Source organism: Felis catus, chromosome B2 (genome assembly GCF_018350175.1).
Source record: "Felis catus isolate Fca126 chromosome B2, F.catus_Fca126_mat1.0, whole genome shotgun sequence".
NCBI lineage: Eukaryota > Metazoa > Chordata > Mammalia > Carnivora > Felidae > Felis > Felis catus.
This window is the reverse complement of record NC_058372.1, coordinates 135,499,489-135,513,911: the sequence shown is the minus strand read 5'-3', so window position 1 is coordinate 135,513,911 and position 14,423 is coordinate 135,499,489. Positions and strand designations below refer to the sequence as shown.

The 14,423-nt window shown below is 42.4% G+C and overlaps 1 protein-coding gene and 1 long non-coding RNA gene across 12 annotated transcripts in view; one reads left to right on the top strand and one right to left on the bottom strand.

The window, feature by feature from the left end:
* Positions 1-6,691: 6,691 nt before the first annotated feature.
* The window catches only part of PLEKHG1 (pleckstrin homology and RhoGEF domain containing G1), a 235,911-nt gene continuing 228,179 nt past the window's right edge, over positions 6,692-14,423 (bottom strand). For 8 of the 9 annotated variants that reach the window (XM_023254503.2, XM_023254504.2, XM_019831385.3 and 5 more), the window contains one exon: positions 6,692-10,188. In XM_023254503.2, the coding sequence (XP_023110271.2) occupies positions 9,125-10,188 (1,064 nt within the window). In that variant the 3' untranslated portion in view covers positions 6,692-9,124. Of the gene's footprint in view, positions 10,189-12,867; positions 13,989-14,423 lie in introns of those variants that run through there. The other variant, XM_045058204.1, reaches the window with a different exon arrangement.
* LOC109499968 overlaps positions 8,369-14,423 on the top strand; it is a 28,395-nt gene continuing 22,340 nt past the window's right edge. For 2 of the 3 annotated variants that reach the window (XR_006598399.1, XR_002742511.2), the window contains exon 1: positions 8,373-8,468. This is a non-coding gene — a long non-coding RNA (uncharacterized LOC109499968). Of the gene's footprint in view, positions 8,469-14,423 lie in introns of all 3 variants that reach the window. The other variant, XR_006598398.1, reaches the window with a different exon arrangement.

Sequence of the window (14,423 nt, the reverse complement as noted above, 5' to 3'; positions counted from 1 at the left end):
CTCTCTCTCTCTCTCTGTCAAAAATAAACTTTAAAAATAAATAAAGTAGTTAAATCTCCCATTCTACTTTGGCTATGAAATAGTGGCACGAGAGTGGAACGTTATGTATGTGGCATATAAGACCATTTAATAGCACGTGATTGCTTGACGATAGTTGATGCTTAACTAAGGTCTATTAGGATTGTGCCCTTAATATGCAGTTTTTAAAATTACTTTAAAAGGTCTAAGACAACAGATGACTGTGCTGGTTGAGAGCCAGTTAAAATATTTGACCTGACCTCTTCAGATCCTGATGTAGATGATATGGACACCTGTCTTCGGTTCACTTTCACTCCCTCATGGGCCTCACTCTGAAGTCAACGCAGCCTGAGCCCAAGGTGCTCGCATTCCACGGGAAAGGGATTTGAGTTCTTGCACACTTGTGATGCACGTTTGCAAGACAGAAGAATAGGTAGGAAAGGGAGAAAGATTTGTGAAAATAAATTTAGGATCTGTCCTATTCCCAGGTTTGTTTCATAGGGATCATTATCTCATTTTGATAGATACGTCTGAATCCATTTACGCAAAATTCAAATATATATTAGTCTGCTTTGCAAAAGCCAACCAAATATATATTAGCCTGCTTTGCAAAAGCTCTTCTTCTAAGAAGAAAGGGCTCCATTATGCTGAAGGCTTTAAAAATCCACTCACTGTTTTTCCCCTAGTGCATGGAGATCATTCTGGTGCACGTTGAGATAACATTCGGACGTAAGTCAAAGACAGTTCATTTTCAGTATGGGAAATGTGTCTCTGAAATTAAAATATTTTTATATATTTATACATATGTACAGTGAGAGAGCATTTGCTTTATAGCTGGCTCTATGCTAGGCAGGTAGTTAAGGGGTCAACTGTGAACAAAACAGACACAGCTCGGGTCTCATTGAGATTACTGTGCACGACTATACGCTAGAACACACGCATGCGGGAAAGGAAAGCCGTATGATAGGTTGGAGTCTTCTATGAGTACCACAGAGAGGCACCTTCCTAGACGTGGAGAGTCACAGAAAGCTTCCCGAAGGAGATGGCACTTGAAGGCAATACTTAAAGATGGGTTAGGAGTCAAGCTAAGAGAAGAACGGTGTGCTGGCAATGAGTATTCTGAGTTGAAGGAACTGCGTGAACCACAGTCTAGAGTGAGAGAGAGTGCTGACTTCACCTCCTGAATAGGAGGTGTTGGGGCTGCAGGAGAATGAACAGCCCCCCGCCCCCATCCTGCCTTTAAGAGAGCCTTTGGAGGAACAGCGTCCTCAAGGAAGAGCTAAGTTCAGTTTAAAAAAAAAGCAATGAATTAGCTTTCTTAATTTGAAAGAGGATGGACCTTAAGCATGGAATGGAAGCAGACAAGGAAAAGATATGGGAAGAGGTGGTTTGGGAAAGAGCAAGACAGGGATGTGGGCGAGGAAAGGTGGTGCGAGGGGCACATGTCCTGGGACATGGCCCGGATACCAGGGGAATGGAGCACGGTGGTTACAGCGGTCCAGATGCCAAAGACACTGACCCATCAATACCAGAAAGGTTAACAGTGTAGGGAGGGCACTTGGACTTTTCAAGGGTCACAACGGATTGCACTTCCATGGGAATTCTAACTTTGGATGGACGAGAAGACTTTGGTCTCTCAGGAGGGACTACCTGAATTTTGAATGATTTGCTTGGGCTTGGAGAGAAGCTCTAGATTGGACGCAGTTTATCCAAAGCTCTGGAGATGCGAGGAGGGGTGCACAACGACACCGACCTGCAAAATCCACATCATTACCAACGAGCTCGGCATGTGAGGCCAGGCTTGGGGATCTTTGATACGTCTTTACTGCAGCTGATGCTTTTCTTCGACTATGTTCCTAGATATATAATTACTGGGTCAAAGATGACCCTTTGATATTATTGATCCCTATTCCATATTACCAAATTCATTTCTGAAAAATGTATACCAACTTACATTCTCATGTAGTTGGGAGTAACCCTTTTCCTCTATCCTTAACAGTATTGGATAATTAAAAAAAAAAAATCTTTTTTTTTTTTGTATGTCACAGAATTGTTGTTTTGAGGCAACTTTCTACGTATCTATTTTATTCTGCATTTCTTCCTGCATTATGTTAACTTTATTCCAGGCTGTCACTGCAAGGACATTTGTATAGCAAACAGCCTTTGGAAGACACAGTATCTCCCTCAGGTGGGAAAGCAGATATGTTTGTTGTCCAGAGAGCAAGGAGAATAGCTCCCTCCAGGCGCAAAGATGGGGCAGGTTTGCTAGTAGCCCTTTAAGACTGCAGGTTCCTAAGTTCAGGATTCCCCAGCCTTGAAATAAACCCACGGCGTGTGCAGTATGCACTTGAGCTACTCTGCATCGCCCCCATGCATTTGGAGGAGCAAGGGGAGCCAATGCACACGTGAAGCTCATACCTGCTGTGCCAGGAGTAATAATGTCCATTTGTCTCTGATAGAGGAGTTTCATGGCTTCTGCCAGCATCCACGAAACCGATGCAGGCTAACTTCTAGCTGGCAAGCTGAGTAATATTCCAGCTTCTGCACAGTTCTGGATAGTAATTTTTTTTTTTTGACAGTAATTTTTGAGCTGAGTGTTGACCATGCAGGCTTTCTCCTGGGTGGTAGGGGAAGGGCAATGTAGGCAAAGGGAGCGGCTCCTATGAAGGCCGAGGCAGATTTTGGAGGGCTTGGTAGATAGACTATTTGGTTCTGTTTCTGTTTAGAAATGTAAGGCTGGCTAAGATCAGGAGGACAGAGGTGAACAAGCCTAGAAGTGACAATGACAGTGGCAAGAAGTGACTGAAGACAGTGGCAAGACAGCCAGCTGGGAAGCTGTTGTAGAAAGCCAAGAACAAAGGGCACAAAAGTACCCGAGGAGTTTCAGAGGAAAAAAGGGTACCAGATTGGAAGTGACAACTCCGATGGGGGGGGGGGGGGGATGTCTTGGGGGAGGGGTGGAATCTGTTTGCTCTCAGGAGGGAAGTCTAAGCTAGAAATGGTGTTTTAGGAAAGAGTATAAACCGTAGTTGTCACCTTCGGGGAGCTAATAAAATTAGACGAGAATGGGATGGAGAACATTTGCTCTCACAAACCTGAGGCTTATCGAGGCCAGGCAGATGACACGTGCTAGCGACGTGGACCAGGTGCAAAAGTTCCCCCCAAAGAGGCAAAAGGTAGAGCAGACTTTCTATGACATGCTTTGCGGTAAGAGCCTATACCTTCTACTGAAAACACCTGCATGCGAGTGCCCCATGGTTACTTGAAATTTGCTGATGAAGTCTACGATGGAGAACAGAGGAACGTTAAAGTCAGTCACCCCCTTTTAGGGTGATTTTTGCCCCTAGGTTCCCTCAGAGCCCAGAGTCCGGGCCCAAACAAGCCAGATGATGGCGGGGATGATGGTGGTGATTTTAAGAAGCTGGGAAGTGGGATTTTTGTGTTGAAACTTTCTGAAGACGTACAAGCCCGGTTCAGCATCTGGGCCAAGGTCTTGTTGTGATGGTAACATGAGGACCACGCGGAGAGCCACACATACGTTGCCTTTCAAACAATAGGGCCTTTGGAGCTTGTATTTGCCCCACAGAGCAGATGATTTGCTCACTATCCAAGCTCTGTTCTTTTACGTTCAGCTGAATAAACAAGGTTTTAGAACTAACGAAGTAGACCAGCTTGCTTCCCCCACCCCCTGGTGTGAGGCATCGGCTGTCTAAGCCATTGTCAGGAAAATCAAGCTTTGTTGTTTTTCATAGATAAAGTGGATTTGGCTCAGGCATTCACCGCCTTTGTGAAGCAGACAGGTTTGTCCTCACCTGACTTCAACCCCCCAACTACGTGCTAAGTTGCTCTGTGCTCTCCAAACATACCTGAAGCCAGTTACTGGGAAAGGCGTTTTGTCTAAATGGAATTTCGGAGAGGGGCCTGATCATCTGACTTTCACATGGCCGTGGAGCTTCTCTCAGCTCAGTCTCACTCGAGAGTAAATTTCCTTGGAATTCTATCAGCCAAGTGATGGAAAAAGGGCCTTGAGGCTTTTCTCTGACCTCCCCTGCCCCCGACAGAAACTACAAGTCAAGATGTTGGATTTCTGAGGGTGCCTGCTGTGAATTTTAAAAAGCAACTGAAATCATTGTTGTTCTTCCTCCTTTGTGTCTCTGATTTGCATGTTTTTCTCGTGTTTTGGGCTCAAACAAGTTTTTGTTGTTTTTTTTTAACGTTTATTTATTATTGAGAGACAGAGAGAGACAGAGCATGAACAGGGGAGGGGCAGAGAGAGAGGGAGACACAGAATCCGAAGCAGGCTCCAGGCTCTGAGCTGTCGGCACAGAGCCCGACGTGGGGCTGGAACTCGCGAACTGCGAGATCATGACCTGAGCCGAAGTCGGATGCCCAACCGCCTGAACCACCCAGATGCCCCTATAATGCGTTTGAGATTAATGCAAGTTGTTGCCTGTATCAATACCCAATTGCTTCTTATTGCTTAATGTTATTCCAGTATATGAATATACCACATTTTGTTTACTTATTCCTTATTTAAAAAAAATTTTTTTTAAATATTTATTTCTGAGAGACAGAGAGAGGCAGAGCATGAGCAGGGGAGGGGCAGAGAGAGAGGGAGACACAGAATCTGAAGCAGGCTCCAGGCTCTGAGCTGGCAGCACAGAGCCCGACGCGGGACTTGAACTCACGAACCATGAGATCGTGACCTGTGTCAAAGTCAGACGCGCAAGTTTTTGACCCCATCTATTCAATCATTAAATATTTATGGAACACCTGCGAATTGTCAGGCACTGTACAGAGCTGGTGAAAACATCCATCCCAAGGGGTCCAATGAGTCACATGCTAAATTTTAGCATATTCTTCCAGGGGCGCCTCAGTGGCACCATCGGGTTAAGCATCTGACTCTTGATTTTGATGCAGGTCATGTCATGGTTAGTGAGTTTGAGTCCCTCGTCGGGCTCTGCCCTGACAATGTAGAGCCTGCCTGGGATCCTCTCTCTCCCTTGCTGTCTACTCCTCCCACATGCGCACCGTCTCTCTTAAAAATAAGGAAATAAACATTTTTTTAAAAGAATATTCTTTCAAAAAGAAACTTCCAAGAAGAAACATCTCCTATAAAAGAGTTGTTTTCAAATATGCTATACACATTCCGAATGTTCATTTATGATTATATGGACTGATGGTGCAATAATATTTTGCACTCAGTAACCTTTTCAACGCAGCGTAATTCCATATTGTCTTGGTATTACATGCTCTAAATCACTTGTAAGGAAAGAAAAATATGAGAAGCTAAATGTGAGAGAATGTTTATGTTTCCATACTTTTTTTTTAAACAAACACACAAAAACATTAAAAAAGCATGCTTAAGAAAGCTCCATATCTTATCCATAGGACAAGGTTTAAGTTAAAGACATGTAAACTTGCAAAAGGGTTGAAGCTGTTTCTTTTATTCCAATCCCTTAGCACTGCCTCGATAGAGGAAGTTATATAATGTAGAGGATGGGAGAGTTCTTAAAGTATTAACATTTGCTCCTCAAAACAGAGATTAAAAAAATGTTTTTTGGATTTTTTTTGAACAAAAGAAAACAATAAATGTTAATATTCATGTTTAACAGCTGTGTTTCTAGTTCATTGCAAGCCTGATATTTAAGATTTTTCTTCCTTTCCCCTAAGGATTTAATTTATGTATGTAATTTACACAGGGAATGGTCTTTCTACCATCATTTGCTTCTCGAAACTGAACTTTCATGACTGTTAGAAAACCCCATCTACTTCCAGACTCGATGCAGAGGAATAAGCTATAAACCTCAGAAATCCTCTAAAAAGAGGAAAAAAAAAAAAAAACCCTCATAAATCCTCAGTGTGAAGTTTAGAAATTCCCCGCTTTAAAACACTCTAAAGAAAATTTCAAAAGTTATTCTCCTCTGTATAAAGAAACTTAGGCAACATATATTTTCATTATGCCAGAGTAGGGTTTATGCTTATATTGGGAACTAGAATTGCTTTCAAAATGGTCTATGTTTACCAATTTATATTAACATGCTTCTGTTCTCTGTAAAATTTTGTCTATCAAAAAAAAAGGCAACTTATACCCCCCAAAAACCCTTAATTTGTGCCCCCAAAGTTTTACATTAATTTATGATTCAATAATGAAATAGTTTAAAAAAAATATCTTGTTACTACAAAGTAAAAAAAAAAAACATCTTTTGATTTCATCTAAATCACCCACCTGTCAAGAAAACACATACCATCCCAGACACTAAATTCAATATTTTAAAAGTAATCCAGGGGCGCCTGGGTGGCTCAGTCGGTTATGCGTCCGACTTCGGCTCAGGTCATGATCTCGCTGTTCCCGAGTTCGAGTCCTGTGTTGGCTCTGTGTTGACAGCTCAGAGCCTGGAGCCTGTTTCAGATTCTGTGTCTCCCTCGCAGTCTCTGTCCCTACCCCTCTTGCACTCTGTGTGTCTCTCTCTCTCTCTCAACAATAAACATGAAAATAAAAGTAACCCAAAGATACAGAAAATGTCCCGTCACTGAAACATGGCATATCGTCATTAACCGTGACCCATTTTCTGCATGGCTCATAAAGGCAAGACAAAAAAAGTATTACAACTAAACGTTGTTTGGAAAAATCTTGGCCTTTCTCGAATAAACACACTATTTCACACTATAATTTACCTTGTACTTTACAAACTTTATTAAATAATGAGCATTACTAACTTTATCTTATATACAATATTTAAACTATGTTTTCCTAGATGCATTGTTTTTTTTTTTTTTGCACAAAGACTAGGTAAAAAGTGAACTTAAAAAAAAAAAAAACAAACAAACCTGAACGTTCAGTACAGAGACCCAGTAAGAACTTGACATAATTTTAAGTACATATAACTTTCCCCCCAATTATGTACAATCCTACCCCACCTCCAAAAGAAACTATTTTAAACGGAAGCATTTAATTGGTAACTTTGAGGGAAAATATGAACATGATTATATATACACACAGCTCTCAAAATCTGCATCCTGGCTGACAGAAGACATCTAAAAGGTAAAGGTTTATCCTAGAACCTAAAGACAATGACACAGACATTTTATACAGCACGACATCCACCTTGGTGCAGCCAGGTGACATCGAAGCCATGCAACAACAACACTGGTGTGAAGGGTTCATAATTTCTGAGAGTAAGACACCGCAGTAATATGGGCAATATAGACTTGGGGGTCATACACACTAAACAGCAAAAATAGGAAACTACATTCTAGGACAAGAAGAATCAGATAGATAACTTTGTTTTGCAAGCGCACTAACAAGCCCTTCTGGCAAGTCTGAGAACATGCTTCCTTGCAGGGCTGGTCTTTTCTGACACTGCTTAGTCCTGAAAACTCCTATCAAGTATAAAGAAAGGCAGTGAAAGAAGGAATGTCTCTCGAACCATGCTATCCGACAGGGACTTTGTTGGACGAGCTCTAAGAAGAAAGAATACAGAGAAGGAAGAAACTTGGGTTCTTTTCTGTTATTTCAAAGGAAAAATGAAGGTCTTTAGGTACCTGCTTATAAAATAAGAACGGTCACGTCTGATGTTTCGTGGTTAAGAAAACGAGGCACAGGACTCAAGAAGAGGAAAAGAATTATGGTGAGATGTCACCGATGGAAATCAGTATCGTTGCTTACCTTCGGATAAAAGGCCCACACCCCCTTTCCCACACATACAGTTTTCAAAATAAAAAACCGAGCCGGTGGGGAAGGGATCACAGAACGTAAAACCGCTTAAAGGGAGCCTTAAAAGGCCACAGTTTAAGAACACGCTCTTCTTGCATTGACCGGAATCTTCAATAAAATACAACATTGTTATAAAGGACCCATAGATCTGCCTTCGCTTCTCTCTTGTGCTTCTTCGGTTTTGTTTTTCACTCTCAAGGTCTGGTTTTTTGCAGTTTCCTTCCATGAAGTGGTATGTTGGTCCGCGATATCACAGTGAGCGGCTACTCGAAGACCATAATGACAATGAAAAGAGGTGTTTAGTCACAGCTTAGCAGCCAAAGATTCTTTGCTCGCAAACAACGAAAAGAGGCCCTCGCGTTATGCTTCGTTTAAAAAAACACATTTCATCGCGGTCCACGAAATCCTCAAGGCTGGGATGAGGTCATTTGGTTGAATACGAAACTCAGGAAAGTACAAAGGAAAAACTGCTGTGCAAAGGGTGACGCTAACGTGCGTTGTTGTATTTTAGCTCCTGGCTTGCTTTGTGTTGAGTAGAGACACGCACAAAGAAATAGCATGCAGGGTTCTATTTCCGCCCCCTCTTTAACTGTAATAGGAGGAGATAACCATCTTTTCTCTTTTCTTGCTTGTAGTTTTCTTTAAGCACTTGAGGAAAGCATTCCTTTTACTCCAGCCATCAAAAATAAACATAAGAGCGAGCACATTCTCCGGACCTCGTCCAGGAATAGAGGTAAGGATTTTTGCTTATACACAATTGGTCTTGCTACCTTCTGGTGCACAATAGGTACCCAATTTCCACACTAGCGTGACCCTGATAGAGAAATCACGGATACAGAGTGAAACGGGCACTGGAGATTCATCCTCCAATGAGAGATCTCTAGCTTAAGTTTTGCTAGGGTCTCGTCGCAAATGAAACCCAAATGCCCGATGTGATTCACGTAATCCTTTAAACAGCTTTCGTTTCCCTTCTTTCGCAAACATGCAGAAAAGCCTCCTTGCTGCCTTTGGGTCCTAGAATAAAACTACTTGTGGCTTCTGGATAACAGGAGAGGATTATGGCATTTCTTAAAGTCTGGACACTATTGTCAGGATGTGGGAGAAAGTATCATGGCCATCAGGTTAAAAAAAAAAAAAAAAGCCTAAAAATTTTCAAGTAAGATTGACTTACAGGAGACACGACACAGCATCAGAGAAGACACTGGCTATACAGTACGATTCCGGCTGGCTTGTCAGCCGTTTCCAAAAGTTGTGCTGGAAAAGAAAGTATGGTTTACACTTCTGGTTATTACAAAATCGTTTTTAATCTGGTACATATAAAACACCTGTCAGTATCTGTAATCTGTGAGCATCACACGACATTGGTTGGCGCAGCTTCTACTAAGAAACTTAGGCAAAGCTGCTGGAGCTAAGACATTGAAATTTTTCCCTCAGCGACTGGACGATATTTTGCTGATTGGGAGATGGCCCCCTCCAAAGATAGTCATTCAGTTTGTCCGAATCGTCGTAGGACGTCAGGTATGGTGAAATCCCAAGTGGGTCACCCATTGGCTTTTTGGGAGAGCACGGACTGTTCACAGAGTAAGACGTGTTGTCGCGACGGGTCTTCTCAGTAAAGTCAGCATCCGTCATCTGTGGGTCAGCTTTCTTCCTACGACCGTGAGATAGCTCTAACTCTGACTCATCTTCTTCTGACTTTATTTCCACATAGTCGTCTTCGTCTCCTTCAGTCTCCTTGAAATTGGAAAAATAGTTCTGTGTAGCTATTTGAGCACTTAAGGGCAAATTTCTATTGACGACCAGAACCTTCTGTGAGTCTTGGAGCGTGAGATCGGAGCGTTTTTCAGTGCCCTGTTGACACGAGTCAGCCATACCTGCCGGCAAATCCTGGTGGCTCTCACACCTTGAACTTTTGTGCAAAGACAGCAGCTGTTTCTTTCCCACTTCTCCAGGGTAGTTGATGGAGTCCACGGACTTGTTTATCAAGATTGAGGAAGATGACTGGGACCTATTGTAAGGCTGAGATTTAGCACTGATTCCTTTCCGACCCAAAGAGTTGTAAAGGTGGCCCTGGTAAGAGTTCTCTTTGTTGGGCTGACTGACTATCACACTGTGTCTCTGGAAGGAGCCCAGCAGAGGGTCGGAGGTTTGGAGAGAAGGCACAGAGCAAGATGTGGACAACTGTCTTGGAATGTTTTTTGTGTTGATCTCTAAAGCGGGATGTTTCGACTTCAAGTCTTGCTCTGGCTGGGGACAGAAGTGCACTAACTCTCCATTACTATAGGTTGAATGCAAAAGCCAATCCTCGATACCATGTTGGGACCGGGGAGCTGATGCAGACGTGGGGTTGGAGGGTTCTCGAGGGCTGGCCCAGCCGTCCTTCTGGGTCTTAAAGGGGGTCTCTCTGAATACAATCTGGTCGTACAATTGGGAATACTCGGCAATCCTGGCACCTGGAAGGCAAATGTGAAACAATAAACATACATAGGGTTATGTCCACATGCAAAGATTAAAAAAAAAAAAATATATATATATATATATATATATATATAACATGCTAACAAACATATTTAAAAATTTTAAATAGGCAGGACTTTTAAGTGTGAGGATGAGTCATCACTGAGTACTAAGCAACGCGAGCTAATACTCCATAGTTTCCTAAAAAATAAAAATGTCACCAAAAATGTCACCTAAAGGTTCATTTAATTTGATATCATTCTGGATGAGTATACTTCAGGTCTGCAAATGTTCACTATCTATCATGGAAATTTCTGGTGTTCTTTACAAGCATGAAATGGTGTCAGTGCTAAAACATGGGCATCATAAAAACAAGAAGGTCAGCACTTAAACCCTGGTCAATGAAAAATAACACAAGTGTCGTTAAAAGGAATATGACACAATCCACTAGTGGCTACCCCTGGCTTCTCACTAGTCTTGATTGGTCCCAGACAATGACTCCTAGAAGAGGCCGCTCCTGGTGGCTGTTCCTGTACTTCCTGTTTCCAGGTGGCTGTCCACTGCCACTGTCTGGGAAACCAGTGTCTTCAGGAGGTCCTCCCTTCCAGTATTTCAAAACCATGTGTATTGACCGACCCACATCTCCCTTCCCATCCCCAAGAAGCTGGGCATTGAAGTCTATGCTTCCGAGATATTGAGAATGAACCATCTGTGCATAGGATCGATAGTGTAACATTCTCTAGTATTTGGCCAGAACAGGATTTGACTGTTACTTCCACAAAAGCTATTGCCACGTTAAATTAAGCTGTGAGGCCATTCTCCTCTCTGTTCCACTTCTGAGTACAGATATTTCTAAAGATGTTAACAGAATCAAGATACGGATACAATATTCTCTTGGACCAGGAATGTTTTAAGAGACTGAGCCAAGAGAATGTCAATTTCAAGAGCTACCCACCCCTCCATCATCCCAATCCAGGTATCCACACGACCACCCTAGGATCAAAAAATTCCATGCATCCTATAAATTACCCAGAACACATCTACATAGTCTTTATGAAAGGGATCTATCCCATATAAGATGGCCAGCAAGTGACGTTACATTTTCTTCTTCTTTAAAATTTTGATATTTTTAGTAGCCTATTGTTAGCAAATTATCCCTTGAATTTAAATAAAATGTTTAGTTGAGTTTCTGCCATTTCTTTTGTCTCAATCTTCTATGAGAACAGAAGACAAGTTGCAATTACTCTGTGTGCCTTTAATTGCGAGCTTCTCAAATCGCTTCCCTAGTCCTCCAAATCAGGGTAAATCGTCTGTTTAACTTTGTACAGACCCTACACTCAGATCCTTTAGGTTTTCAAGTCCAGATTCCTTGGAAGAACAGAGAATATTAGTTTAGAATTTCTAGTAACAAAAACATGAGCTATTATTCCTTAAATGGAATACTGATGATTCTCAATGCCAATTAAATTTGGCAACCCCTTAAGAGATTGTAAGTATTGATTGGGGCGCCTAGGGGGCTCAGCTGGTTGAGCGTCTGACTTCAGCTCAGGTCACGATCTCACGGTTTGTGAGTTCAAGCCCCGCGTCGGGCTCTGTGCTGACAGCTCAGAGCCTGGAGCCTGCTTCAGATTCTGTGTCTCCCTCTCTCTCTGCCCCTCCCCAACTCATGCTCGGTCTCCCTCTCTCTCTGTCTCTCAAAAATAAACATTAAAACAAAAAAGCACTTTAAGAAAATCTACATGAACCAAGGTGCTCACATTAGCCATTCTGAAATCTACAATGTTTCATTAACTATGAAACCCAAACAAAGGCAACTGAACTTTTTGACATAAGTCACTGGTTAGTGAAAGTCAAATGGTTCTGCCCAAACCATTGTCATTTATATTACGGCCCTGCACCTGATCCCGCAGCTAAGTCAGGAAGGCTCTGAACTTTTACAAGATTCCAATTAGGTGACAATTTCGGGGAAAGCAATGAGAGCTAATTAAAACATTTGGTTAAACTATTTCAGTACCAAAGTTTAACCATAAAGTTGTGTATGAACATGGTAGCCCAGATGATCTGAAACCATCTATTACCCAAAATATCCACAGTATTTCTCATGCCTCTTTCTTCCTAATCACACTCTCTTCCTCTTCCTTTGCTTTATCAAATCCGATTTACCTCTCAAGACCCTCTATAAGCCCTACCCCTTTCATTAATCATTTTCTGATCCATTTGCTTTCACTGAAGCGCTGTATTAGTGTGGACCATAATATTTAGCTATTGGTTGCACACACATGCATAGACATGCACACACGCATACACTCAATCTTGTGTTGCTGATTGTTTTACGTGGTTTAGTTTATCATTCCAGCTAGTCTATGAGCTTTTAGTCTTGGAGAACAATCCTCACAGAGCACCAAGCATAATTTCGGATAGAAATCAGTCTCGGAAACTACTTAATTATTCTGATAATTTTTGGACGGCCACCTTTCATTTTAAGCATTGTGTTAAAAATGGAGGTGCTTAGGGTGCCTGGTTGGCTCAGTTGGTCAAACGTCCGACTTCAGCTCAGGTCATGATCTTGTGGTTTGTGGGTTCGAGCCCTGTGTTGGGCTCTGTGCTGACAGCTCAGAGCCTGGAGCCTGCTTCTGGTTCTGTGTCTCCCTCTCTCTCCGCCCCTCCTCCACTCACATTCTGTCTCTCTCTCAAAACTAAACATTAAAAAATTTTTTTAAAAAGATGAATATGCTTTTTCTAAGACCATTCCCCAGAGAGTAGAAAGGCAGCCTAGAAAAGCAGGGGCATAGCAGAAAAGAGGAAGCAGGAAAGTAGTCTTTGATTAAAATGCTTCCTATAGACAACTCATAATGCACACAGTTTACCTTTGGATAATAAAAAGTCGACCATTTATAGATTTGCAATAAAAAGTATCTTAAAAGTAGACAATACACTGTGCCTATCTAAGTTGTGGAGCTTTTGTTCTGTTTTGTCTCAGCTTGGCATTCTAAGAGAGTCTATAACTTGTTTGATGGCAGTGTGAATAAGAGACTGCTTCCAAAGGAACAGGTGTCATTCAATAGATTTCTTTAGCCAGATGTATATAGGAAATAGCCAGTGCAAGACGACGCTTCTAATCTAAAAACCTTAGTATCGGTCAGCTGGTTCAGAGGCCCCCATCATCCTTAGTTCTGGCATTAACAGACTTTATAGAACATGTCTATTATCATTATGTGACGACCCAGGGCTGTCCCTGGTTTACTTCTCTTTTGTTCATTTCAATGGTGGTGTTCTTAGGATTCCAGATGAAAGCCTGAAGTGATCCTTACCGAGAGAAGTATGAAATACATTGCTTTCAAGACAGACGATTAATGTCAATGTTTCTGATGCTGCTTGAGGTGTGGACCAAGGCATAAAATGTTATTTTGCCGTCTCTACTTTATGCAAAAAAAAGGAAAATTCCTCAAACCTATATGGAGTCTTCTCCCACGTAAAACCTCACACAAAAAGGGAACCCGAAGGTTTCGTGGCCTCAAAGACTATCAGGAGGGAGGTCTGACTGACCGAGAATGCCGGCATGCTATCATAGGCTCTAAACAGCGGGGGAAACTAGACCTGGTTGGGTGATTTAAAGGCAGAAATCTGACCCGGGGCCTGTAGACCCCCCGCCAGAGAGTTCAATAAAGGTGCTCGAGAGTTTCAGCAGGTGAATAGGGCGTTCCTCCTTCCGTACAACACCGAGAGCAAGCTCCTGGCAAAGTGGCAAGGCCCATACGAAGAAGTCTGCAGAATCGGTCCGTTCGATTATGACGTCCTGTGCCCAGATAAACGAGAGAGAGAAAAGGAGTCATCATGTCAACTGATTGAAAGCCTAGTGGGCACAGGAAGTGGTCTCGATCCACCCGGATGGAAGATTCCTCAGGTCTGAGAGATGGCAGGCCCTAGGGACGTGCTCCTGCCAGACAGCAGGGGAGACCCCGCTCTCAGAAGATGACTTCGGAGCGATCTCCTCCTCTTGGTTGGGGAGAACGTCGGTAGTAGCCCACCATGTCAAGAAAGGACCCAGATGCAAAGCTGAGAAGAGAGCCTATGGGATCCCAAGAAGACATCAGTAGGTAAAAGCAAAAAGAGAACAAACCGAAAATAAAAAGAAGCAAAAGAAAACCCCAAAAGGAAAATCTGTCCATACTTAAAAGGTGGGTAAAAAAGAAGATTATTCAAAGTAGTTGTAAGCCCGAATGAAACAGCA